This window comes from Chiloscyllium plagiosum, unplaced genomic scaffold (assembly GCF_037043375.1).
Source record: "Chiloscyllium plagiosum isolate Xiang-an unplaced genomic scaffold, Cpla_swu_hap1 HiC_scaffold_28, whole genome shotgun sequence".
Lineage (NCBI taxonomy): Eukaryota > Metazoa > Chordata > Chondrichthyes > Orectolobiformes > Hemiscylliidae > Chiloscyllium > Chiloscyllium plagiosum.
Window position 1 is genome coordinate 29317055 of NW_028270166.1, and position 27401 is coordinate 29344455.

The 27401-nt window shown below is 41.7% G+C and overlaps 1 protein-coding gene across 1 annotated transcript in view; it reads left to right on the forward strand.

Moving 5' to 3' along the window:
• Positions 1 to 12396: 12396 nt before the first annotated feature.
• The window catches only part of ranbp3a (RAN binding protein 3a), a 110291-nt gene continuing 95286 nt past the window's right edge, over positions 12397 to 27401 (forward strand). The window contains exons 1-2 of the mRNA XM_043721086.2: positions 12397 to 12446; positions 19279 to 19337. Coding sequence (XP_043577021.2) covers positions 12425 to 12446; positions 19279 to 19337 — 81 coding nt within the window. The 5' untranslated portion in view covers positions 12397 to 12424. The remainder of the gene's footprint in view (positions 12447 to 19278; positions 19338 to 27401) is intronic.

Sequence of the window (27401 nt, forward strand, 5' to 3'; positions counted from 1 at the left end):
TTAATTTTAGAGATTAACTGCATTTGTGAGAGAGCTGCTGTGGTCTAGTTTAATACCGCATCCAAAGTGCAACTATGTTGGAGCCCTCCTTCAATAAGACACTGGAGTTATTAGTCTGGATTATGGTCAGTTTGCAGGACTTGAACACACAGTCTTTTGACTCAGAAGCTATGACAAAACCACAGCTGACACCTGAATTGTGGATCATAAATGCCTCTAATATATACTCACTAATTATCATCTTAGAAGTGTAATGAGCTCTCTGATGTGATTGAACACAACCACAGATCAAGGTTTAGGTGCAATATTAGTGGTTTTACAATAACCCTCCAGACCAATGTTGAAACATCTGGATTATTGATGCCATAAGAATGCAATTACGCTATTATACCACAAATCCTACTGTTTTCAAGCTTCTGACAGAAGCTTACAACAATATGTTTAGCCAGATGTCAATTCCATATGACACTCCAAATAACAAGAATATTCTCCCTCATAACTCTTTTGAAAAATATCAGTCTTTGTCAGTCATTGATTCTAACCCAAAGGAACTCTTTCAATCTTGACTAATGACCGATTATTTAATAAGATGATAGTACAGGATCATTTTGTGATCTCATCTTCTTAAAGATGAATCAAGTCTGTAATGACCCTTCTGATTTCATCATGTGTTTTGTCTTTAAATATCTTCGAAGCTCATAATTGTTCCAGGGTGACTACAAGCACAACTTAAACCCCTCTTTTTAACCGAAAAACTATAGTTATCTTAATATGATTCTGCTTGTCAGATGTGCAGCTAGCAAGCTCTGGTTTGTTTAACTTCTTGGATGTGCAGAAAGGCAATCATTGGTAAAATGATCTGACAACTCCACCCCATCAGCAATTTAAGCAGACTACATGTAGAGCACTGTGTACAGGTTTTATCTCTTCTTTAAGAAGGGATATTATTGCATTAGAAGTAGTTCAGAGAAGATTCACTAGGCTGGGTCCTAAGATGAACGGATTGCCTTGTAAAAAGTGGTTAAGCAGGTTCGGCCTACACACAGGAATTCAAAAGAATGAGAGGCGATCTTACAGTTTTAAAATTAGGACTCATCCTTTTCGGACTGAGATGAGGAGAACTTTTTTCTGAGTACTGTGTGACTTTGGAACTCTGGTTCAGAAGGTAATTTATGCAGGGTCATTGAATACATTTGAGGTAGAGCTACATATGGTCTATTGGGGATAGATGGAAATGTAAGAGTCGACACATAGATCAGCCTTGATGTTACTGAATGGTACAGCAAGCTTGAAGGGCTAAATGGCCTACTACTTCCTCTATTTCATACATCATACTGAAGCATGAAAGACTCTGAAGTGCATGGCAGGGTAGATGTTGAGAACAGGCTTCCCTTTGTGAGTGAATCCATAAATAATGGGGAAAATTTAAAAATACAGAGTCTCCCATTTGAGATGAACAAGATCTTTTTCACCCAGATGGTTGTTAGCCTTTGGAATTATCTGCCATAGACAACAGCGAAGGCTATGTTATTGAATATATTCAAGGTTGAATTAGACAGACATTTTAAGGGGAGGCAATTGCCTAGTGGTATTATTATTATTTTTCTGTGGTTGTTGAGGTTTTGAAGCTGTACATGGAGGCTTTTATTCCTCTCTCTGTTACAGTTAAGATCTGGGGTTCTCTTCCTGCTGCTGGAATTACATGTGAAACAATCTATTTTACTGAATTTGCCTTTGTCAGGGGTGTGTTTATGAGATATTTCTAAATTGGACCAGTAAATTAGCAGCAATTAATATATATACTACTTTGTTAAGCATGTTGATAGAGTTACAGCTAGCCAATTCTTTATTTTAATTTTGTCTATATTTTAACGTTAGTGTAAACATGATACTCAGGTAATGTTCTGGGGACCTGGGTTCAAATCCTGCCACGGCAGATGGCGCAATTTGAATTTAATAAGTATCTGGAATTAAAAGTCTATAATAACCATGAATCCATTATCAATTGTTCGAAAAACCCACCTGGATCACTAATGTCCGAAAAGGAAGAAAACTGCCATCCTTACCGGGCCTGGCCTACGTGTGACTCCAGACCCACAGCAATGTTGTTGGTTCTCAACTGCCCTCTGGACAATTAGGGATGGGCAATAAGTGCTGGCCTAGCCAGCGAAGCCCTCATCTCATGAATGAATTTTTAAAAAAATTGACAAGGGAGTCAAGCTTTATGGGGACAAGCAGGAGAATATAGTTAAGGTCACAATCAGATATTAATGAATAGTGGAGTGAGCTTGCTGGTTTGAATGGCCTTCACCTGCTCTTGTTTCTTTAAATTCCAGCGCATCTACACTATTTACCATGCCAACTTGTGCTCACGGCAAGCTTAGATACTGTGACGATCTTGCGGTTTCTGCGTATTTTGTCCTTTTTTTAATGAAGAAAGGTGGAGACAGAGGTGACAAGCAGTCTGCTCAAAGCCAATAAAGTAAAAAAACCAAGGCCTCACAATATGTTTTTTTAAAATTGGAACATAGAAGCAGCCTGAATGGGTGGGGGTCAAGCTCCCACAGAACCAGGATTTTTAGTTCTATTTTTCTGTGGTTGTTGAGGTTTTGAAGTTGAACGTGGAAGCTCTTAATCCTCTCTCTGTTACAGTTAAAAACTGGGGTTCTCTTCCTGCTGCTGGAATTACATGTGAAACAATCTATTTTACTGAATTTGCCTTTGCCAGAGGTGTGTTTATGAGATATTTCTATATTGGACCAGTAAATTAGTAGCAGTTAATATATATACTATTTTGTTAAGCATGTTGTTAGAGTTACAGTTAGCCAATTCTTTATTTTAATTTTGTCTGTATTTTAACATTAGTGTAAATATAAAGCATGTTTTGCTTAAAGTTGAGTAGTTTGACAATTTGAATTGTGTCTGGAATGCAATGCCTTACACACACCTTTAAAATAAGAAAAGGTTAGGGTCTAGGCTACCTTTTTAATATATTTTGAGGGGTTTTGATCTAGTCCATAACAATATTGTGTTACAGAAATTATTATTTAGCATGGTGAATATATGAAGTTCAAAAACATATCCTTGTGGCACACAACTAATCAACACCTTCTAATTTGAGTTATCTCAACTTACCATCTACTCACCTAACCAGGCCAATAATTTATCTTCAAACTTGAGAAATTTAATTTTACCTTAGTCTCTGATGTGGAAGGGGCATTTGTGGTTCAGTAGTAGTGTCCATACCTCTGAGCCAGAAGATCTGGGCTCAACTCCCGCCTGCCATAAAAATGTGTAATAATATGTCTGAGCAGATTGATATGACGTTGAACATTATCAAATGCATTCTGGAAGTTAATTTAAATTACATGAATAGGTATTCCTTCGTCTATTAATTTCTCAACATGGCAAGGTAAAGGGTGCTGAACCCAGGGCTTACTGCTATCGGCTTTCTATTTTTTCACTTTTGCTCTTTTTCTTTTTTGTTTCTTTCTTCTTCGTTTTCTTTTCTTTTCAGCCTGGAAAATGGCAGGTGAAGGAGGATGCCTCCAGTTTCAGCAGCAGTGATACCAGGATAAGCCAGACACAGCTCCATCCCAACTCAGGGTCTCTCAGCAAGTGAGGAACAGGTCCTGGCCAAACCTCCCCAGCCTGGACTCACAAACTAGGCTGAGGGTCCAGGTCTGCAACTATGCCAAGACGTCTGAAGGTAGAGAAATGTGGTCTTGGCCTGTTGTGGCTGTCTCCCTGTGTGGTGGTCTCGTCCCAGCACAGAGGTCTGCTTCATCTTCGGCGTCTCAGTATTCCAATGGCTCACAGTGGGGCTCGTCCAGGAGTGACAGGCTCTGCCCGACATGGCAGTCTACCTCAGCAGAGGTTTCTGGTCTAGTGTCCAGTACCTAACATGGTGGTCTAGTCCTGACTGTGTCTCCAGAGGATTCCATCGTTCCGAAATCGGCTTCCCCTGAGCCCAGGAGCTGTTACTTGAACTGTGATGAATTTTGTCTTAACATTATTTTTATTATTATTATGTACAACTCTGTCATTGATGTAGGTGTATGGTGGGTGACTAATAAAACTTTTCAATGTATTTTTCATCTAAAAGTACACAAAACAAATTTCGATTCTATCTATTCTTTTAATCCACCACTTAAAGTACTTGCTCAAAAAATTCAATTATATTCATTAGACATGACCTATGCTGAACAAATTGAAGTTGGGGTTCTAATCACCTCAAACATATTTAAGTAGCCTGTTCTCAATTATAGATTCCAATTAATTACCCACAACAAACGTTTGACCTGGTCTATAATTGCCAGGCTTTTTTTATCCTATCTTTTTCAATAGAGGGTTGGTTAGCCCAGTTGGCTGGATGGCTGGTTGCAATGTAAAGGGACATCAACAGCATTCCCGCACTGGCTGAGGTTACCATGAAGAAGTTCCCTTTTTGATGTCGCCCCTCAACTGAGGCATGGTGACCCTCAAGCTAATCAACTCTAATGGAAGAGCAGCCCTATGGTCTGTTAAGACTGTGGTGTCATTTTTCAGTAATGAACTACATTTGCAATTAGCTGATCTAAAAGGGCAATTTCTGAATTAAAAGAGCTGAGAAAGATTACGGCAATTTCTTCACCTATTTTCTTTAAGATCTTTGGGTGGAAACCATGAGGTTCTGTAGACTCACTATTTGTTTATGCTTGTGTTAGCTTTAATTACTTTTAATTCTGGATTCATTATTAATTATCCTTGAATGTCAACTATATTTTCCTCTTCCTCTACTGTGTAGATTATAACAAAGTAATTATTCAACAAATCAACCTTTTTAAAAATTTTTCATTTGCAATATGACCTGCAACTATCCTTACATCTAATAGAAACAAATTTTGGAAATACTCACTAGGTCATCAGCATCTCTGAAGAGAACTTTATTTTAAGATTGATTTAATAAGTATACATTGTTCTTGACAATCTTCTTTCTTATAATTTAGAAAATGTATTAATTTTACTCTCTCAACCTTCTTCTCCTATCTCTTTATGTAGGAGGAGAAAGTGAGGTCTGCAGATGCTGGAGATCAGAGCTGGAAATGTGTTGCTGGAAAAGCGCAGCAGGTCAGGCAGCATCCAGGGAACAGGAGAATCGACGTTTCGGGCATAAGCCCTTCTTCAGGAATATCTCTTTATGTATCCTTACTACCTTATTTGTCTATTTTGTTGTTTCTTATTCCTTTCCGTTGTCTTGAATCTACTCTATTCTTTGCAGTTTTGCATGCATCTTCATTACTTTTAGGTTCTCTCTTAACTCTTTTGTCGAATTTGCCTGTAGAGCACAGATCACCAGTCACCTTGGCTTGTTTCTCAACATTTGCTGAGAGACTAATGTAGTCCTAAAAGTGGATGAGAACAGTGGTCTGGACAAAGGGAATGAATTACAGAGAAGTACCACAAGCATCAAATTAAACAAATAACCAGTTAGTTACTTTGGCAATATTGGTTGAGAAAGAAATGTAGATCCAACACCGGGACAATACTTTAAATGGTGCTCTGTCTTATAATCAAATACAGGCTAAAGGAATGTCTGAGACCCAGTAGAAGGATCAGGAATATTAATTAAGAGTTGGGTTTAAATTTGTTGTATAAACATCAGGAGCTAGTTTTCTAAGTTACTCTAACTTAGACTAATGAAGTTAGTCTTCTTAGCTAACCAAAGAAAAGCTCTCACATAAAAGTGTGGATATGAAGTCTATGTAAATAGTTATTTTTTGGACTATAATACTGTGGACTCTCATGTTCACTTGGATAGGAAGACAGAACTTTAACTTACTATCTCATTTGCAAGACGTTAACATTAACATTCAGCACTCTTTCAGTAACGCCCAAAGTGTCAACCTAAATTATGTGCAATTGAATTGCAAAGCAAAGGGTGTTGCTATATCTTTAGGACATTCCCAGATATTTTTCTCATGTTCAATATCAAAGCTTCCTTCCTAAAATTGAAAGTGTAATCTTATATGTGCAATATCTAGTACGATAAAATTGCCTGGGAGTTGAACAAAAGCTCATTATTCCAGTTAGTGCATGGGATTTGACATGTATCTTACTATTTTCTCCTAGCTTTTGTATAGTGAAAAAGTGACATTTAATTAGATAGATGAATTAGCCTACAAATATAGAGAACAGACAGCAGAAAATCAATACAACAGATTTTACTTGATTGCAGAAGTCACAGCTACCGTTGAAAATCATAAATAGTTATGACATAGTATTTGGCTTATCTCATTCGTGCTGATCAGCAAAGAATTACCAAGACTAATCAGACATTCCTGCACAAATTCCATGGCCCAACAAGTCATAGCTCTTCAAGTCGCCATCCAAATACTTTTCAAATGTGTTGACAGTTTTTGCGTGTCATCTTTTCAATCAGGGCACTCAAGAATCCTACCACCTTTTACTTCATCTCCACTGTAATCCTTTCACAACTTTTAAAAAAATCTCTGATCCCCTGATTTTCACTCTCTGCTTTGGTAAATCAGTCATCATTATTTATCCTATCTGGGCCCTTCATGATTTTATACACCTCAATTAATTCACTAGTCCATCTCATTTGTTCCAAGATCAAAAACCCTAGCCTATCCAATCTAACCTCTCAGCTAAACTTTTCCAGTGCTGGTTAGAATAATAGGGTGGTTATGGTAGGGGATTTTAACTTTCCAAACATCGACTGGGACTGCCATAGTGTTAAAGGTTTAGATGGAGAGGAATTTGTTAAGTGTGTACAAGAAAATTTTCTGATTCAGTATGTGGATGTACCTACTAGAAAAGGTGCAAAACTTGACCTACTCTTGGGAAATAAGGCAAGGCAGGTGACTGAGGTGTCAGTGGAGGAGCACTTTGGGGCCAGCGACCATAATTCTATTAGTTTTAACAAAGTGATGGAAAAAGATAGACCAGATCTAAAAGTTGATGTTCTAAATTGGAGAAAGGCCAATTTTGACAGTATTAGGTGGCCAATTTTGACGCTGGGTGACTAAAGAAATTGAGGGTTTGGTTAAGAAAAAGAGGGAAGCATATGTCAGGTACAGACAGGGTAGATCGAGTGAACCCTTAGAAGAGTATAAAGAAAGTAGGAGTATACTTAAGAGGGAAATCAGGAGGGCAAAACGAGGACATGAGATAGCTTTGGCAAATAGAATTAAGGAGAATCCAAAGGGGTTTTACAAATATATTAAGGACAAAAGGGTAACTAGGGAGAGAATAGGGCCCCTCAAAGATCAGCAAGGCGGCCTTTGTGTGGAGCCACAGAAAATGGGGGAGATACTAAATGAATATTTTGCATCAGTATTTACTGTGGAAAAGAATATGGAAGATATAGACTGTAGGGAAATAGATGGTGACATCTTGCAAAATGTCCATATTACAGAGGAGGAGGTGCTGGATATCTTGAAACGGTTAAAGCTGGATAAAACCCCAAGACCTGATCAGGTGTACCTGAGAACTCTGTGGGAAGCTAGAGAAGTGATTGCTGGGCCTCTTGCTGAGATATTTGTATCATCGATACTCACAGGTGAGGTGATGGAAGACTGGAGGTTGGCAAATGTGGTGCCACTGTTTAAGAAGGGTGGTAAGGACAAGCCAGGGAATTATAGACCAGTGAGCCTGACCTCGGTGGTGGGCAAGTTGTTGGACGGATACCTGAGGGACAGGATGTACATGTATTTGGAAAGGCAAGAACTGATTCGGGATAGTCAACGTGGCTTTGTGCATGGGAAATCATGTCTCACAAACTTGATTGAGTTTTTTGAAGAAGTAACAAAGAAGATTGATGGGGCAGAGCAGTAGATGTGATCTATATGGACTTCAGTAAGGCATTCGACAAGGGTCCCCATGGGAGACTGATTAGTAAGGTTAGATCTCATGAAATACAGGGAGAACTAGCCATTTGGATACAGAACTGGCTCAAAGGTAGAAGACAGAGGATGGTGGTGGAGGGTTGTTTTTCAGACTGGAGGTCTGTGACCAGTGGAGTGCCACAAGGATCGGTGCTGGGCCCTCTACTTTTTGTCATTTACATAAATGATTTGGATGCGAGCATAAGAGTTAGTAAGTTTGCAGATGACACCAAAATTGGAGGTATAGTGGACAGCGAAGAGGGTTAGCTCAGATTACGACAGGTTCTGGACCAGATGGGCCAATGGGCTGAGAAGTGACCGATGGAGTTTAATTCAGATAAACGCGAGGTGCTGCATTTTGGGAAAGCAAATCTTAGCAGGACTTATACACTTAATGGTAAAGTCCGAGGGAGTGCTGCTGAGCAAAGAGACCTTGGAGTGCAGGTTCATAGCTCCTCGAAAGTGAAGTCGCAGGTAGATAGGATAGTGAAGAAGGCGTTTGGTATGCTTTCTTTTATTGGTCAGAGTATTGAGTACAGGAGTTGGGAGGTCATGTTGCGGCTGTACAGGACATTGGTTCGGCCACTGTTAGACTATTGCGTGCAATTCTGGTCTCCTTCCTATCGGAAAGATGTTATGAAACTTGAAAGGGTTCAGAAAAGATTTACAAGGATGTTGCCAGGGTTGGAGAATCTGAGCTACAGTGAGAGGCTGAACAGGCTGGGGCTCTTTCCCTGGAGCATCGAAGGCTGAGGGGTAACCTTAGAGATGTTTACAAAATTATGAGGGGCATGGATAGGATAAATAGGCAAAGTCTTTTCCCTGGGGTCGGAGAGTCCAGAACTAGAGGGCATAGGTTTAGGGTCAGAGGGGAAAGATATAAAAAGAGACCTAAGGGGCAACTTTTTCACTCAGAGGGTGGTACGTGTATGGAATGAGCTGCCAGAGGATGTGGTGGAGGCTGGTACAATTGCAACATTTAATAGGCATTTGGATGGGTGTATGAATAGGAAGGGTTTGGAGGGATATGGGCCGAGTGCTGGTAGGTGGGACTAGATTGGGTTGGGATATCTGGTTGGCATGGACGGGTTGGACCGAAGGGTCTGTTTCCATGCTGTACATCTCTATGACTCTACATCCTTGTAAATGTCTTCTGCAGTGCAATCATGACTCTGAAATGTGATGAGCAGAATCATATTAATATTCAAGATGTGGTCTAACAATTGTTGTCGTACAGTTCTAACATACAACTCTCTGGTCTTGTATTCTGTGCCTCTGCCAATAAAGGAAAGCCTACCATTTGCTCTCCTAACTACTTTTTAAATGCCAGCTATTTGCAACATATGTCAATGATTTCAATGAGGGAATCAAATGCAATATTTCCAAGTATGCTGATGTAAAAAACAAGGGTAATTTGTGAGCTGTGATGAGGATGTAAAGGTGGTTGAACAAGACAACATAGATAAAGTGTGAAGTTGTCCACTTTAGTAGGAAAAGCAGTAGGGCAAAGTATCATTTAAATGGTGACAGATTGGGAAATGTTAATGTATTATAAGACACAGGAACAGATATAGACCTTCAGACCATCAGGTCTGCTCCACCATTTAATAAGATCAAGGCTGATGTGATAATCCTCAACTCCACTTTCCAGCATTTACAAAGTGGCAGGTACTTGTACATCGATCATTGAAAACAAGCATATAGGTCCAGCAAGACGTTAGGATGTCAAATGGTATGTTGGCCTTCACTGCAAGAGGGTTTGGGTACAGGATTAAGGAAGTCTTATTGCAGTTGTCCAAGGTCTTTTGAGATCACATCTGGCGAACAGTATGCAGTTTTAGTCTCTTCACCAAACAAAAGTATATAATTGCCCATATAGGGAACGTTGCTGGAAATGTGTTGCTGGAAAAGCGCAGCAGGTCAGGCAGCATCCAGGGAACAGGAGAATCGACGTTTCGGGCATAAGCCCTTCTTCAGGAATGGGGAAAGTTTGTCCAGCAGGCTAAGATAAAAGGTAGGGAGGAGGGACTTGGGAGAGGGGCGTCGGAAATGTGATAGGTGGAAAGAGGTCAAGGTGAGGGTGATAGGTCAGACTGGGGTGGGGGCGGAGAGGTCGGGAAGAAGATCTCAGGTTAGGAAGGCGGTGCTGAATTTGATGGATTTGACTGAGACAGGGTGGGGGGAGGGGAAATGAGGAAACTGGTGAAATCCGAGTTCATCCCTTGTGGTTGGAGGGTTCCTAGCCGGAAGATGAGGCGTTCTTCCTCCAACCGTCGTTTTGTTGTGGTCTGACGATGGAGGAGTCCAAAGACCTGCATATCCTTGGTGGAGTGGGAGGGGGAATTGAAATGTTGAGCTACAGGGTGGTTGGGTTGGTTGGTCCGGGTGTCCCAGAGGTGTTCTCTGAAACGCTCCGCAAGTAGCCGGCCTGTCTCCCCAATATAGAGGAGGCCACATCGGGTGCAGAGGATGCAATAGATGATATGTGTGGAGGTGCGTTGCAAATAGGGAACGTTGCAAAGGTTCACGAGACCGAATCCTGGGATGGCAAGTTTGTTCTAAAATGAGAGATTATAATGACTGGACCTGTATTTACTGAAGTTTAGAAGAATGAGAGGGGGTCTCATCAAAATTTACAGTTCTGATAGGGATGGACAGTCTACCTCGTGGGATGGTGTTTCCCCTGGCTAGTGATTACTGAAACAGGTCACAGTCTCAAGATACAAGTTGTCCACTTCAGACTGCAATGAGGAGAAATATCTCCAATTAGAGGGTGGTGAACCTGTGAAACTCTCTGTCGAGATGAAGCCACAGAAAATATGTAAGGAATAGATCGATTTTTAAATATAAAGGCATAAAGAACAGAATAGAGTGGGAATGGGGGCATGGTATTGAAATAATGGATCAGCCATGATTATATTGAAAGGTGGAGCAGGTTCTATGGATCAAATGGCCTACTCCTGCACCTATTTTCTATGTCTCAAATCTATCCTGTTTTTCAGAGAAATGTGCAACCTAAAATTCCAAAGGAATTCTGTTCCTCCACACGACTCAGTATCTTAATGTACTGTATGTCCCCTTGCCTGCTGTATTACTTCTCCTGTTTGAATTCCATTCTTCATTTTCTGCCCAACAAACCTGTCCATCTATATCTTTCTGCAGTCTAAAGTCTTTCTCTTTACTGTCAAGACACATTTTTGCTAAGATTCATATAATTTGAAACATCTTTATCATGCATCTTAAGAGAACACCTACATCATTGATATAAACTAAAAACCCAAGGGCTAAGTATCGAGTCTGCAGCTCTCCAAGTTAACATGACTTCCAGTGGGAAAATAACCTGTCAACAACTAACCTTTGCTTCATGCCACTAAGTTAATTGTGGATCCAATTTGCCACTCTCTTTTGGCTTATACTTTTTTGACCAGGCTGCCATGCTGTTGTGAAAAGCCTTGCTAATATCCAAGTAGGTTACATCCATACTGATTTTTCAAAATTAATCTTGGCCTTTGAAATTTTTCTAGACACCACTGATTTTCTTAGTATTTAGTGGAGACAACATTTGCTCAAAGGAGATGCCTCTGATTTTACACAGATTTGCCTCCACATTAAACTGCAGTTTAAAGCACTGCAGACGGGATAAAATATTACAAAAAAAAAGGCAGGAAAGTGGAACTAAGCAAATGCCTTGACAGAGACGTTAAAAATCTAATGGCCCACTGTTGTAACCATTCTATGTTTGTCGTAATGAATGCTATCAATTCACAGATCACAATCACGTGATTATAACAGCGAGGCCAGCCATGTTGAACATTTATTTTTAATCAATAGACGTCTACCTCTCACTGTAAAAATAAGACAATGCTGCAAACACTCTGCAGGTTTGGCAGCATCACTGGGACGGAGAATGTTCCAGCTCCAAGGCCTTGATCATCTGTCATAACCAGCATTTCCGTTTTGACTTCAAATTCCAAGCATCTGGAGTGCATTGCATTTGTATGACGCACTCTAATCCCAATAACCTGTTTGACAATAACTCCCTCAGACAGAACGTCGTAATCGAGATTTAACTCGGCTCACCAAGATAAGGCGCATGCGCACTACAGCCCCAAACGGGACCTGTAAAAGAGCCGACTTATTCCCGTTTTTTCTCTGTCGATCACTCATGAAGCTGCCACTACCCGTTGGGTGAGTGACTGACTATGACACCGCTTCCGGAAAATAATCTCTTGGCCCCTCGCCATCCCAACTAGACAGCGATCAAGTCACGTGGTGGCATGCATGCGGCGCAAGCGCACTACACGAACGACGATTAGTCCCGCCCCCAAGAAACCGACACCAAATGCGCGTGCGCTCTCTGGCAGACTTTCCGTCATTGACGGCTCTCTCCCTCATCCCGCCGGCGCTCAGTACCAAGTGCGCATGCGTGAGATTCTTTTCCGACTTCCCCCCCAAAAAAGTGGCGCCGCCAGGAAAGGGCGCATGCGCATTGCCATTTTCCGTTCGCGGTGTATTGTGGGGACGCGGAGAATCCTAAAATGGCGGATCTAGCAAATGAAGGTAAGCAGGTGAAAATGGGTATGGAGTATTGGAACGCGGCTGAAGCAAGGGAATTTAGCCTCTATCGTCCAAGATGTGCACACAGCTGGGATTGGTGTTTGCTCCAGCCTCGGTGCAGTGTCGCTGTCTACTGAATGGGTAGACGAGGGGGAGGAGCGGAACGCACACACCCACAACAAAACACCGGCTGACCAGGCCAGAGCGCCAGACAAATCAATAACAAAATTAAATAGTGATGTTCGTTTGGATAGCTACAAGAGGAAAGAGTAAAGAATGAAAAGGAAGGACATGTCTGTAAGGGGTAAACAGTGAGAAACAGTAAGTGATTGAGACATAAATCTGCCTAAAAACGAGAAGTGGGGGGAGCGTTCGAGAAGGAGAAAGCTTTGAAAGTGATTAGGATAGAAACGGTAGATGGAGAAAGCTACCTGGACAGTGGGTGGGGTGTAATATCAGGGTTCGGGGAAGAATCAATGTGAAGAGGAAGAGAAGTTGGTTAGTAAGGAGTGATGGGGGAGGAGGCATAAGGGGAAAATTGAGTGAGGCAAGATTACATTCAGAGTTGTGTGATCAAGCTAGAGGGTGGTGTGGATAAGAGTGAAATGAAGGAAAAAAGGGTGAAGGAAATTATGATGAGTAGATGGGATTGAGGGGCAAATTGGATTGAGGGGGAGTAGGAGGGTGCAGATAACATAAGTGTAAGGCATTGACCTGTTGAGCCAGGATTGAAGTCTCCGCTCCACTTTCTTGTCTTCCCTTTGCTTCCTTGGTGACCAAAAATCTATCAAGTTCTGCCTTGAAAAATTTAAAGACTCAGCTTCCACAACCTTTTGTGGAAGAGAATTCCACATGCTATAGATTCTAGAAAAATAATTCTCTCTGTTACAAAACAGAACTTGCCTTAAACTGTATGTCAGTTTTAGTGTCCACAAGAGAATATATTCTCCTGTATCTATTATCCAGTGCCCTTTTATCATAAAATAAGCCTTTCATCCCAGTCCAGAGTGATGGCAATGAGTGAAAAGCCTTCATGGCAGAGAAGAACATGAAGGAGCGAGGGACAGATGAAAAAAAATGCAGTGATGAATAAGAGTTTTCTAATATAGGAATTGTGGACTATTTAGCCTCATTTTATTCAATTACAGATTAGCTGTGGCTTTGCTCCATTTGCCAGCCCTTTCTCCATAACCTTTGATATGCATATAACAAAAGCTGTTGATTTCTAATTAGAATATTTCAGTTGAATCAGAGTTTAGAATTTTCTCAACACCTTCAGTGTGGGGAAAATGTTAGCTAATCCCACTCTTGAATTATTTTCATACTTATTTTCAGATTATGCATTCATACTCTGGGTTCTCCTATCACAGGAAATAGTTCCCTTGGACCTATCCTATCAATTCTCTCAGTCATTTTCACGACATTGTTTGGATCAAACTTCTAAATAAAAACAAACCAAGTTTTTGCAAACTGTCTTCATTTACTTATCTTAGCCCTGATAGCATCATAAATAGGATTTGCAGTTCATCAGTGAGAAGATAGTTCTGGTAGAGGTGAGAACCATTCTCAAGAATGGGAAAGGAAGGATTTCAGGTTCATGGATGACCAAAGATACACAAGACTAAATTGAAACATGAAGAGATTTATGATAAAGGTCCACTTCATAATCGAGTAGAGAACCAAATCTGAAAATGTGTTGCTGGAAAAGCACAGCAGGTCAGGCAGCACCCAAGGAACAGGAGAATCGACGCTTCGGGCATAAGCCCTTCTTCAGGAATTCCTGAAGAAGGGCTTATGCCCGAAGCGTCGATTTTCCTGTTCCTTGGATGCTGCCTGACCTACTGCGCTTTTCCAGCAACACATTTTCAGCTGATCTCCAGCATCTGCAGCCCTCACTTTGTCCTAGAGAACCAAATCAAAAAGTTCAGGGAACTGATAAATGTAATGAGTAGATTACCTGCTTAGAGTCATATCTAATACAAACAAAGATGGTGGCAGTTATTCAATGCCTTCAACTCAGCCTGAGGACAGTGCTGCTGTAACCCTTCAGGTGGTCTCTTGCCTCAATTACTGGCAGCTCTTTCATCAATGGCCTTTCTCCTATGCTGAGTAGGAATGTTTGTTGATGATTGTGCAGTGATCAGTATCACTCACAATACCACAAACACTAACTTCTGTGTCTTTCTGTAGCAAGATCTGGATATCATTCAGACATGGATTGATAGTAGCAAGTAACATTTCTGCTACACAACTGTCAGGCAATGACCATCTTTGAGAAGGGTAAATCTAACTATCATTCCTTGATTAAAACAAATAACTGCAGACTGTGAAGATTTGAAACATAGGAACTGGGAGCAGGAGTAGGCCACCTGGCCACTTGAGCCTGCTGTGCTATTCAATAAGATCACGACTGATCTTTTTGTCGCCTCACTCCACTTACAAAAGCAGAAATTTCTGGAGGAACTCAGCAAGTCTGGTAGCATCTGTGGAAAGAAAACAGAGTTAAAGTTCCACGTCCAGTGATCCTTTTCTTTTATTCAGTCGAATTACAATGTATAATCAGGAGTGTGACGAAATACGCTGCACTTAGAAACATGGACATAGAAAGTAAGAGTAGGCCATCCTTTCGAATTTGCTTTGCCATTCAATATGATTATGGTAGATCAGCCAGCTCAATACCCTTTTCCTGCTTTTTCCCCATGCCTGTTGATTGCTTCAGTCCTAAGAAGTATATCTAACTCCTTGAAAATGCTCAATGTTTTAGCCTTAGCCATTTAGTGGCAGAGGATATACACAGGCTCACTACATTGAGGGAAGGAATTTCTTCCAACATTCAAGAGACGCGACTTTCGAACAAGGCAGACCACTTTTTTGACACCTTGTCCATGACATTGAACATTAGTTCCTCCCACATCCAGTTGTAGCAAGAGTGTATCAAATACAGAAAATGCAGAAACTCGCCAAGCCTCAATCAGCAGCACCATCCACATTCATGACCTCTATCGCAAGAGCAGTGGGATCATCATCTAGTCATACATTATCCTGATGTGGATCTGCATCATCCCAAGCTTCTCTATTGCTGGAACAAAAATCTGGAACCCACTTCCTAGTAGTACTGATGATGTGTCTACAGCAGTTGAACTGCAGTGAGTCAAGAGAGCAGCTTTTCATCATCATCATCATCATCATCATCATATAATCAGTTAGGGATGGGCAACAAAAGCTGGCCTTGCTGGTGATTCTCATGTTTTGCGAAAGGTAGTGTGAGAGAATAAATTTAGTGAGCAACCTAAAAGATAGTCAAAGGAGGGTTGCTGCCAATGATGGAACAAAAAAGTAATTCCTTTCTGCAGGTAAAGGATGGAAATCTGGCCACAATAATTTAACTGTGTTTGAATAGGGGATTGGTGCTAGATGAATGATGAATTGCAACTATACACCACCAATCCAAAAAAAAGTGGAAGGGGTAATCCTGGCAGTTGCAATCCAATCAGATGTTTGGTGAGATAATCTTTAGAGACAAAAATCTGGGATACAGTTAACTGCTGCTTGGAGAAAAGTGGGTTCAAAAATGGAAGCTAATAGGGATTTGTTAAAGGAGAAGTGTTTGATTGACTTGATTGAGCTTGAATAATGAAGACAGACAGTTTAAAGAATCCTAGAATAGAATTATAGAGTACAAAAAGTGGTCATGTATACTGTTGCATCTCTGGCTGTTTTGTAGAGTTATTCAGTTCATTCCATTCCCTTCTCAATCGCTGTAGCTCTGCAAATTTTATTTGTTCAGTGATCGACCAAAGTTGTCTTTGAATACTACTTTTATTCTGCATCTAACAGCTTTTCAGGCAGTGCATTCCAGGATACAATAACTCACTGTGGGGGTGAAAAGTCTTTTACCATCCTGACTCTAATCTGCATGCTCTGTTAACTGGTCTTCTGCCACTGGAAGAAGTTCCTCTTTTATTTACTCTTTAAAAACTATTCAAGATTTTGAACAACAAATGTTCCCCTAACACTTTAAGCCACTGTTTTCCCCTAACACTTTACTGCACTATTTATATAGCTGAGAGTGATGCAATTGAAGATATGGAAGCAGAGCGTTTAGATTGAAACCATTAAATAGGTGCAGAAACAGGAAGACCTTGTAGTATATGTAGAAAAAGTAGCCGACAAGATGAGACTGTTAATTAAGTCATGTATGTTTTGCTTTATTTAGAGATACAGGCAATGAAATTGCTGAACGCCAACAAGCTCAAAGTAAATTGCCAGCTTTCCATTGAAACGCATTGAATAACAGTTCAAACTCTTATTGAAGATTAGCTGTTCTTACCCAGTTTGAAATTGAAGATTTTGGTAATGTTTTCAGAAACGAAAACTACATGATGCAAATTTGGCTATTTTCTGCCAGCCTATTTTGTGTTCCTGTTGTGTACCAATTTGATCCTCTGTGTGCAGAATCAAAGGTTATACTGGTGGAGCCCCACTTAGAGTATTGTATCTAATTCTGGGCATTAGTTTTGGAGGACCATCAAAACACTGGAGAAGGTGTGGAGTGTATTTACTGTATATACTTGTGTATAGGTCGATCTCATGAATAAGTCACCCCCTATATTTTGGCCAAAAAACTTGTATTTTCCATGTACACCATATATAAGTTGACCGTAGTTCTTCACAGTTATAGATCAACATGTATGAGTCAGTGTGCCTGTCCATTGCGTTATGCTCTGACTTTCCAGTCTGCTGGCCGTACTGCTCCATTCCAGGTCTTCCAGTCCGCCAGCCGTTGTGCCTCGCTCCAGGTTTTCACAATTACTGTAATGAAACGACAGTACAGAGCGACCGTCATATCCACAGGGTCGGTTTCAGCTAACTGCAGTTTACTGCAACCCAAACTTATTGCAGGGAACGTTCCAGAACCAGGGATCAGGGGGCTGCCAGGAGGGTAAATTTCCCATTTTATCTATTTGATAGATAAATACGCATCCCCTCGAAAATTATACCTTGTGTATAAGTCGACCCCCTAATTTCAGATTTTAAAATACCTTCAAAATTCGACCTATATGCAAGTGTATACGGTACTCTAATTAAACCAGGAGGAAGACCAAATTCAGATAACTGCACAGGCTGGAGAATCTGGAACTGTTCTTGGAGAATGGAGGGTTAAGAAGAAATTTGAGTGCTTATATCAAAAGGATGTTTTAATCGGTTTTAAGGAGAAACTGTTTTCAGTGGCAGAAAGGTCAGTGACTGGAGGTCAGAAATTAAAGCATTAAGAGAAGATTGTAGGTGACAGGAGAATGTTTTCTTATATACAGGGAGTTATAATCTGGTACTGACATGATTAGCTGAATGGTCTTGTGACGTGCTTTGTCATTCTATGGTGAGTCTGTGCTGTCGTCCAACAAGACCAATTAATTTTTCCTGCATGCCAAAAATTGAACAGCTACAGATGGAAGTCACGAAAACTCTACAATTCAAGCATCATCACCTCATTTTTGTATTCCAACAGCCTTAAGATAAAGGTCAATATTCCATAAGTGTTTTTAAGTACAGGTGTTTGAGTTGGTGACAGTGTATGCAAGAGTTGATGAAGGGCTTTTGTCTGAAACGTTGATTTTCCTGCTCCTCGGATGCTGCCCGACCTCCTGTGCTTTTCCAGCACCACTCTAATCTAGATTCTGCAAGAGTTGTGTTCATAAATGTGTGTATGGAGTCTTGAGGTGATTTTTCTGAGTGCAGTAGTCTATATGATCAAGATCATGAGTCTGTCTGCAATCAGTAGTGTGAAAAAGCTGAATGAAAATTTAGATAAGAACCCACAAGGGAAATGTGAGAGTACCAGCAGGTGCATGTATGTGAATGTGCATATTTGGGAACTGTGCATGTTGATACAAGTTCTTGAGATGGTTTATATTTGACAGCATCAATTTGTGCATAATGACAGTTGTGAATGTCAAAGTGAATGTATTAGGAGGTTGGAGAGGTTTTTTTAAAAAAAAAAGTAAATGTACCCAGTGAAAGTGGGAGTCAGCATTTAAAGGAGTTCTTTTGCATGCGATTGACCTTGCATGAATGGGGAGTGTTTATGTGAACCTAAGGAAATGTGACAGGTCATATGTTAAAGAAAAGTTTGTACAAGAAAGCCCAGAGGAGGGAAAGCAAAGTGTGAGTAGATGAAGAGCATATGCAAGAGAGAACGTGACTGCAAGTGAGCAGTGAGGTAAGCTTTATACATGAGAGATCTGTGTGTAAGACAGCATATATAAGATGGAGAATGAAGGAAGTATTCTCAAGGGTATAGGTGCCATGAGGGTACACAAAAGAATGCTCACATATGCATAAGCAGATTGTATGACCGTTCACATATGTATTAGATTAAGCATGTGCTTGAAGTGAGATGTGTATGTGATAGAGCACAAGCTTTTTGTGAGTTTTGTCTGGTGTGCATAATTGAGACCATACATAATCAAGGGTGGTGTAGCGAATGGGGCTGTGTGCTTGGTTATTGTGAGTTTTGAGTACTTTTCTGGATTGAGTGACTGTACATGGGGTGAGTATGAGATTAAGCAAGTGAGGCAAATGCATTATGAAGTGAGTGCATGGGCAATGTGTTTGGAATAATATGTGGGGGTGCTGAAACATGGGTGGGTGAGGGGGAGAGTAAAAGGCTATGTGATAATTGAGAAGGTGTGGTTTGTGAGAGTGAGAAGGAAGAAAGGAAATGCAGAGGACAGAGTTGTGTGTAGATGAGTGTGAATATTTCTGCAGTTTTCATCTTGTTGGAGAAAGCAGTTGTAAGTAAAATGTGCATACATGTTTTATTCTTTGTTTGCAGAGAAACCTGCCATTGCTCCACCTGTTTTTGTATTCCAGAAAAACGAGAAAGGACAGAAGGTAAGTATTCTACATTTGTATTTATTTTAGTGTATTATGTCTTAGAGGGCAGTAGGATTGTCAGTTTGAAAATTTTAACTTCAAAGCATCTTGCCCAGAAAATACACTCAACATATAGTAAATAAGGTCTCATTTGAAGGGTGCCACTTCAATCCAAATTTACTTCCTTTTCCTGGAAGTCTGTTACAGGCATTCATTATCCAGTGGGGAAAAGTGTATCTTTCTCACAGTCTTCAACCTTGGTCAATACTTGTGAATTGCGTTTTTTATCATTTAGACCGGATCTCAATATCTTCTAACATCATTCTTCACCCATTGCTTTATTTTATTCATTCACACTTGGAGTCATAGAGATATACAGCATAAAAACAGATCCTTTGGTCCAACCTGTACATACCATCCAGATATCTTATATGAATCTGGTCCCATTTGCCAGCACTTTGCCCATATCCCTCCAAATCCTTCCTCTTCATACATCCAGCAGATGGCTTTTAAATGTTGTAATTGTACCATCCTTAACCACTTCCTCTGGCAGCTCATTCAATACACACACACCCTCTGCGTGAAAAAGTTGCCCATTAGGTTCCTTTTAAATTTGTCCCCTCTCACCTTAAAGCTATGTCCTCTAATTTTGGACTCTCACCCACTCCCCCTGCCACCGCAGGGAAAAGAACTTGTCTACTTACTGTATCCATGTCCCTCAGTTTTAGGTCAGTCCTCAGCCTTCGACGCTCCAGAGAAAATAGCTGCAGCCTCTCCCTATAGCTCAAACCCTCCAACCCTGGCAACATCCTTGTAAATCTTTTCTGAATCCTGTCAAGTTTCACAACATCCTTCCTATAAGAGGGAGACCAAAATTGCATGCAATACTCCAAAAGTGGCCAAACTAATGTCCTGTACAGCTGCAACATGACTTCCCAAATTCCAATACTCAATGCACTCACCAATGAAGGAAAGCATACCAAACTCTTTCTTCACTATCCTATCGACCTGCCACTTCACTTTCAAGAAACTGTGAACCTGCATTCCAAGGTTTCTTTGTTCAGCAACACTCCCCAGGACCTTACCATTAAGTGTATAAGTCCAACCCTGATTTGCCTTTCCAAAATGCAGCATCTCTCATTTATTTAAATTAAGCTCCATCTGCCACTCCTCGGCCCATTCGCCCATCTGATCAAGGTCCCATTGTACTCTCATTTAACCTCCATTGCTAACCATTACACCTCTAATTTTGGTGTCATCTGCAAACTTACTAACTATACCTCCTATGTTCACATCCAAATCATTTATGAAACTGACAAAAAACTGACACCCCGTCTACCTGGACACCCCGTGCTGGCCTCCTACCTGCCCTCGACCTCTTCATAGCAAACTGCCGCCGCGATATTAACCGCTACCTGAACTCCCACACCCCTCCCACCCACTCCAACCTCTCACCCTCGGAACGCGCAGCCCTCCACTCCCTCCGTTCCAACCCCAACCTCACCATCAAACCAGCTGACAAGGGAGGCGCAGTAGTAGTTTGGCGCACTGACCTTTACACCGCTGAGGCCAAACGCCAGCTCGCAGATACCTCCTCCTACCGTCCCCTTGACCATGACCCCACCCCCCACCACCAAACCATCATCTCCCAGACCATCCATAACCTCATCACCTCAGGGGACCTCCCATCCACCGCCTCCAACCTCATAGTCCCACAACCCCGCACCGCCCGTTTCTACCTCCTGCCCAAAATCCACAAACCTGACTGCCCCGGACGACCCATCGTCTCAGCCTGCTCCTGCCCAACCGAACTCATCTCGGCATACCTCGACACGGTCCTGTCCCCATTAGTCCAAGAACTCCCCACCTACGTTCGTGACACCACCCACGCCCTCCACCTCCTCCAGGATTTCCGCTTCCCCGGTCCCCAACGCCTCATCTTCACCATGGACATCCAGTCCCTGTACACCTCCATCCCCCATCACGAAGGACTCAAAGCACTCCGCTTCTTCCTTTCCCGCCGTACCACCCAGTACCCTTCCACCGACACCCTCCTTCGACTGACCGAACTGGTCCTCACCCTGAACAACTTTTCTTTCCAATCCTCCCACTTTCTCCAAACAAAAGGAGTAGCCATGGGCACCCGCATGGGCCCCAGCTATGCCTGCCTCTTCGTAGGGTATGTGGAACAATCCATCTTCCGCAACTACACTGGCCCCAACCCCATCTTTTCCTTCGCTACATTGATGACTGTATCGGCGCTACCTCGTGCTCCCACGAGGAGGTTGAACAGTTCATCCACTACACTAACACCTTCCACCCCGACCTCAAATTCACCTGGACAGTCTCGGACTCCTCCCTCCCCTTCCTAGACCTTTCTGTTTCTATCTCAGGCGACCGAATCAACACGGACATCTACTACAAACCAACCGACTCCCACAGCTATCTGGACTACACCTCCTCCCATCCTGCCCCCTGTAAAAACGCCATCCCATTCTCCCAATTCCTTCGTCTCCGCCGCATCTGCTCCCAGGAGGACCAGTTCAAAATACGTACAACACAGATGGCCTCCTTCTTCAAGGACCGCAATTTCCCCCCCGACGTGGTCGACGGTGCCCTCCACCGCATCTCCTCCACTTCCCGCTCCTCTGCCCTTGAGCCCCGCCCCTCCAACCGCCACCAGGACAGAACCCCACTGGTCCTCACCTACCACCCCACCAATCTCCATGTACAGCGCATCATCCGCCGTCACTTCCGCCACCTCCAAACAGACCCCAGCACCAAGGATATATTTCCCTCCCCTCCCCTCTCAGCTTTCCGTAGAGACCACTCCCTCCGCGACTCCCTTGTCAGATCCACACCCCCCACCGACCCAACCTCCACTCCCGGCACCTTCCCTTGCAACCGCAGGAGGTGCAACACTTGCGCCCACACCTCCCCCCTCACTTCTCTCCAAGGCCCCAAAGGAAACTTCCATATCCGCCACAGATTCACCTGCACCTCCACCCACATCATCTACTGCATCCGCTGCAGCCGGTGTGGCCTCCTCTATATTGGGGAGACAGGCCGCCTACTTGCGGAGCGATTCAGTGAGCACCTCTGGGCCACCCGGACGAACCAACCCAACCACTCTGTAGCACAGCATTTCAACTCCCCCTCCCACTCCACCGAGGATATGCAGGTCATTGGACTCATCCACCGCCAAACCACAACAACGCGACGGTCGGAGGAGGAGCGTCTTATCTTCCGACTGGGAACCCTCCAACCACAGGGGATGAACTTGGACTTCACCAGTTTCTTCATCCCCCCTCCCCCCACCTTGTCTCAGCCGAATCCCTCCAGCCCGGCACCGCCTTCCTGACCTGCAGTCTTCTTCTTGACCTCTCCGCCTCCATCCTACTCCGACCTATCACCCTCACCTTGACCTCTTTCCACCTATCACATTTCCAACGCCCCTCCTCCAAGTCCCTCCTCCCTACCTTTTATCTTCTCCTGCTGAACACTCTCTGCTCATTCCTGAGGAAGTGCCTGTGCCCGAAACGTCAAATCTCCTGTTCCCTGGATGCTGCCTGACCTGCTGTGCTGTTCCAGCAATAAAGTTTCAACTTTGATCTCCAGCATCTGCAGACCTCACTTTCTCCTCCAAAAAGCAGTGGACCCAGCACCGATCCTTGTGGCACACTGCTGGTCGCAGGCCTCCTGTCTGAAAAGCAACCCTCCACCACCTACTGTTTCCTACCTTTGAGCCAGTTCTGTATCCAAACAGCTAGTTCTCCTCCTATTCTGTGTGATCGAACTCTGCTAATCAGTCTACCATGAGGAACCTTGTCGAACGCCTTAATTAAATCCATGTAGATCACATCCACTCCTCTGCCTTCATCAATCCTCTTTGTTACTTATTCAAAATATTCAATCAAGTTAGTGAGACACTATTTCTCACACACAAAGCCATATTGACTATCCTTAATCAGTCCTTGCCTTTTCAAATATTGTAAATCCTGTCCCTCAGGCTTCCCTCCAACAACTTGCCCACCCATCCTCTTAAGATAGGAGAGGATCACTGCTCCTCCTAGAAATTGTGTTTTCCACTCCATAAGATAATTAAGGTAACATGGCTTAAATATCTGTTTGTCAACTCCTGTAAAGCAGTATCCTTGTGCCATCTTAGATTAGCTTACTGTAGCTTCTCCAACTGTGTATTAGCAGGAAGTGGATTTGACTGAATAACCTCAACTTTCAGCTTGGTATGCTTTTTGTAAATATGATAGTGTTTTTACACACCAGCTATACTGGTATTGGAGTGCTAATGGTGCAAAACCTGCATGTAGGTTGTGTGTTTCAAGGTATTAATGCATCAGGGAGGTTCAGGTGACTGGATGGTTGACCAAAATTTACAACATCTCATGGTTCAAATCATTTTTGAAACAAGCTCCCACCTTGAGGTATCCTTGTGGATTATTGTGAATGCTAGATTCTAGTGGTTAAATTGTAATTTGAGCTTCAATCAAGTCCAAATGTGTATATGATATGTCATTTGCATGTTATAAAATGTATGGTATCCTATAAATGAGATAGTGATGTGCCAAGAGTTTAAGTATGCAGTCAGATTAAATGTTATCTGAAATCTGTTTTTTTTTGTCTTCTTCAAAAGTTCTGTAGGTGTTAGACCAATTTGAGCAATGAAGTAGTCATTTTAATGTGACCCTCTTTGGGAGAGAGTATACATTTTATTTTCAATGTCAGATATCAACATTTGGTTGTGAATCATCAGCCTATTTTGGATGCACTGTGTTAGCTTTAGGGCAAGATTCAGTCTGGCTCAAATTCATTTCAGAAAGGATTGTTACAGCAAGCAGTCTATCGTACCATCATATCCTATAGACCATAGCCTAATTAAATGTCAGAAATGTTCTTCTTACACACCTAACAATGAAGTGACTTGACTAATATTTTTATTCAGTGCTGCTGTTAGATCTGTCAGATTTACTACCTTTTGCTCCTGGATGCCCAAAGAAAAAGAGAGTTCAAAAATGGAAATTAGGAGCGAGTGAATGTTCAAAGGAGAGAGAATAATACATCATATGAGCTTAGCTTCCATATATGCCAATTACACCCAGCTCCATCTTTCCATCTGTTCCTGGGAATGTCTCCATACCTGTAGGAATGCCTGTCTGATCTTGGATGAATCTCAACTTCCATTAAATCAACATCAGTGTCTGCCACAAACATTCCCAATTATACCATATTTCCTGGCCACTATCGCGGGCTGAAATAAATCTTTCATAACCTTGGTTCTCTGATTAACCCTGAATGCTATTTTGCTCAGGAAGACTGTTTGTTTGAGTTCACCATCATAATAGTAACTGTTGTGGCCTATTTTCAAGTGTCTTTATTGAATTCATTAGTTCCATTCTTCATAAACATCCAGTCTCCAGAAAGATATTGTATGTATCCTGTTCTATGAGAATGATTCTTCTCCCGTAACTAGTCTTGACACACTACATTAGATTGCTAGTGTCCTTAACCTCCCCCACTTCCAGGCTTGACATTAATTTTCTGGGTGTTTATCTGAAACATGTTTTTTACTTTAACCTGCTACATAAATGATGTTGCATGGAAAGGATACATTGGAAGAATCAGCGTGTGTCATAGGAAAATAGTATGTATGTGTGTGAGGAATGGGAAAGAAAAATAAGGGAGAGAAAGCAGAAGAGGAAAATTGGAAAATGTGGGATTGAAGTGGGTGGGCAAGATGAGGATCATCATAGAAAGGATAAACAAAAATTCTTCAGGTAACAACATTTGTACAAGCAGAGCGAGAACAAATTTTTACCAGGTTAAGAATAAGTAAATAGGTACAGGCTGGCAAAAAATCTAAAGTTAGAGGAGAAGTGTATGTGTAAAAGAAAGCATTGTGAATGGAAGAAGTGCTGGGGAGGTTAGCATACATTGTGCGATGGGAGAGAAAAATGAATTTATAAGAGTGCTTGAGTGGAGAATCTTTTGAATAGTTAAAAAAAAAATTGTGTATGGTGAAGGGAAATAAATGGAGAGAGGACAGAAGAGAATGAGGGAGTGGGACGGCGTGAGGAGAGAAGCATTGTAAATCTACAGTGTATGCAAGTGGCACCGATTACCATTCTTACATCTTTCCTTCCTGAGAAATTAGGAAATTGTTGCATGGAAAATTACTGTTGGATCACATCTTGTTGTGTGGCGCTGCATTAAGGCGTGATTAGCCTGTGTTGCTCTAATTCACTGCTTATTTTACTTCGGTATTAAAATTCAATCTTATTCATCTGTTAAATCTTTATTTAAGTGCTGTCTGTTAAGAGCTACGACATGTTTTCTTTCAATAGTTAATAGTTTGGTAAAGTGTATTACTCTGTTCCCAGTCACTCGTTGCCTGAGCATATTAAGGCTGTGTAGGTTATTCTTCCTTTACACCATGAAATGAATTTTCCTAGAACTCCTAAATGGAAGAGAGCATGTCCCCAAATCCTGGCAATACTATGATCCAGTTGCAAGATGGGAGTCAGCGATTAAATCATATCTCTGCTTCACATATGAATGTAGCAAAAATAATCAGGACTGGCTTCTGAGAAAAAAAAACTTTGATTTTTCCTGGTGTAGAGAAGCAGAGTGAGTCATTATCTTTCAAGAAATTAAATTAATAAGATGAAAGATGATCTCTTAATCCTGTTCAGTTGTCTTGCATTGTCGAAAAGGTGACACAGCAATTAAAATATAAAATGCCAGAACATCTCAGCAGGTCTGGCAGCATCTGTTGAGAGAATGTGGAAAAAAAGCTGCGTTGATGTTTCATATGACATATTTTCTCTCCACGGTCACCACAAGATCTGCTGAACATTTTCAGCACTTGATTTTTATTTCAGATTTCTAGCATCCGTGGTATTTTGATTTAAGATGACATAGCAAATCTGACTGAGGTCAATAGCTCTGCTTTAGCATCACCTAATGTCTAGGGCCTGCAATTACATGCAGTTTCAAAATGTTTTCAGACTATCACAAGATTTGGTGACAGCCACAACAGGCTGTTGGCTCGGAACATTGCATTACAGCTTGCAAATGCCAAAATCGCAAAATTTGTGCAATCTTTGTCATACTTACTAGTTTCTCAGTCATGATTATGTCACCTTTTTACATAAGGATTATAACTATATTTAACTATTACTTACCTAATGACTGAAGGAACAAGAAAGTGTTAAGTTTGTATGACTGTTAAAATGATGAAGAGGCTTTTAAATTGCAGAATGAGATTCCTTAAAATATTTCCCTACAACTCTGTGAAAGTTTGTTGTGCAGACAAATCTTTTAATGACAATACATTCCTCAATTTGATACTGTAGTGGAATTGATAGTTCCAGCCCTTTTCCAGCTACTTTCCTTTTTTACTTTGTACATTACCCATTGACTCTTGTTATTACCACCTCCAACCTTAAATGCCAATTTCTTCTGAGCTGTTCTACTTTGCTGTTCTTGCTGCAACTTTCCTTCTCTTGTTTTCCTGACCACCACCTCATTTCCTCCAGTGGAAGAGGCAGCCTGTGGCCTGGATTTCTCTCCTTATTGCTAATGCATCAAAAGGCACCCACAACCTGGATCTGTTTCCTGCAGGCCCCACTGACTCCATACTTGTCTCTGTCTCCCATCCAAAAGGACAGAAGAAAAAGCAAATGAAGCAGATGGCAACAGACAACAATAGATAATAGAAAGGGGAAGGGTGAGAGAGAGGAATGGACCAGGTCAGGAAAGAGAGGTATAGAGAAGGGCAAGACAAAAGAAAGTAAAACATTGCCATAAAGCTGACAGACAGGTAAGAGAGGATATACAATACCAGATAGGAATGAGCTCCAGCCCACCAAGCCTGTGTTGATTCTTAATTCTTATTTAGACCTGTTACTTATTGCCTGTATGCAATATCTAGCTCTCTGCTCATCTCAATTTCATGTGTCTGAACATGATACAGCTTAAATGTTGCTAACATGCCTGATTCCACTACCTCCACTCTCCAGACATCCATCACCCTCTGTGTGAAAAGTTTTCCCCACACTTGTCCCC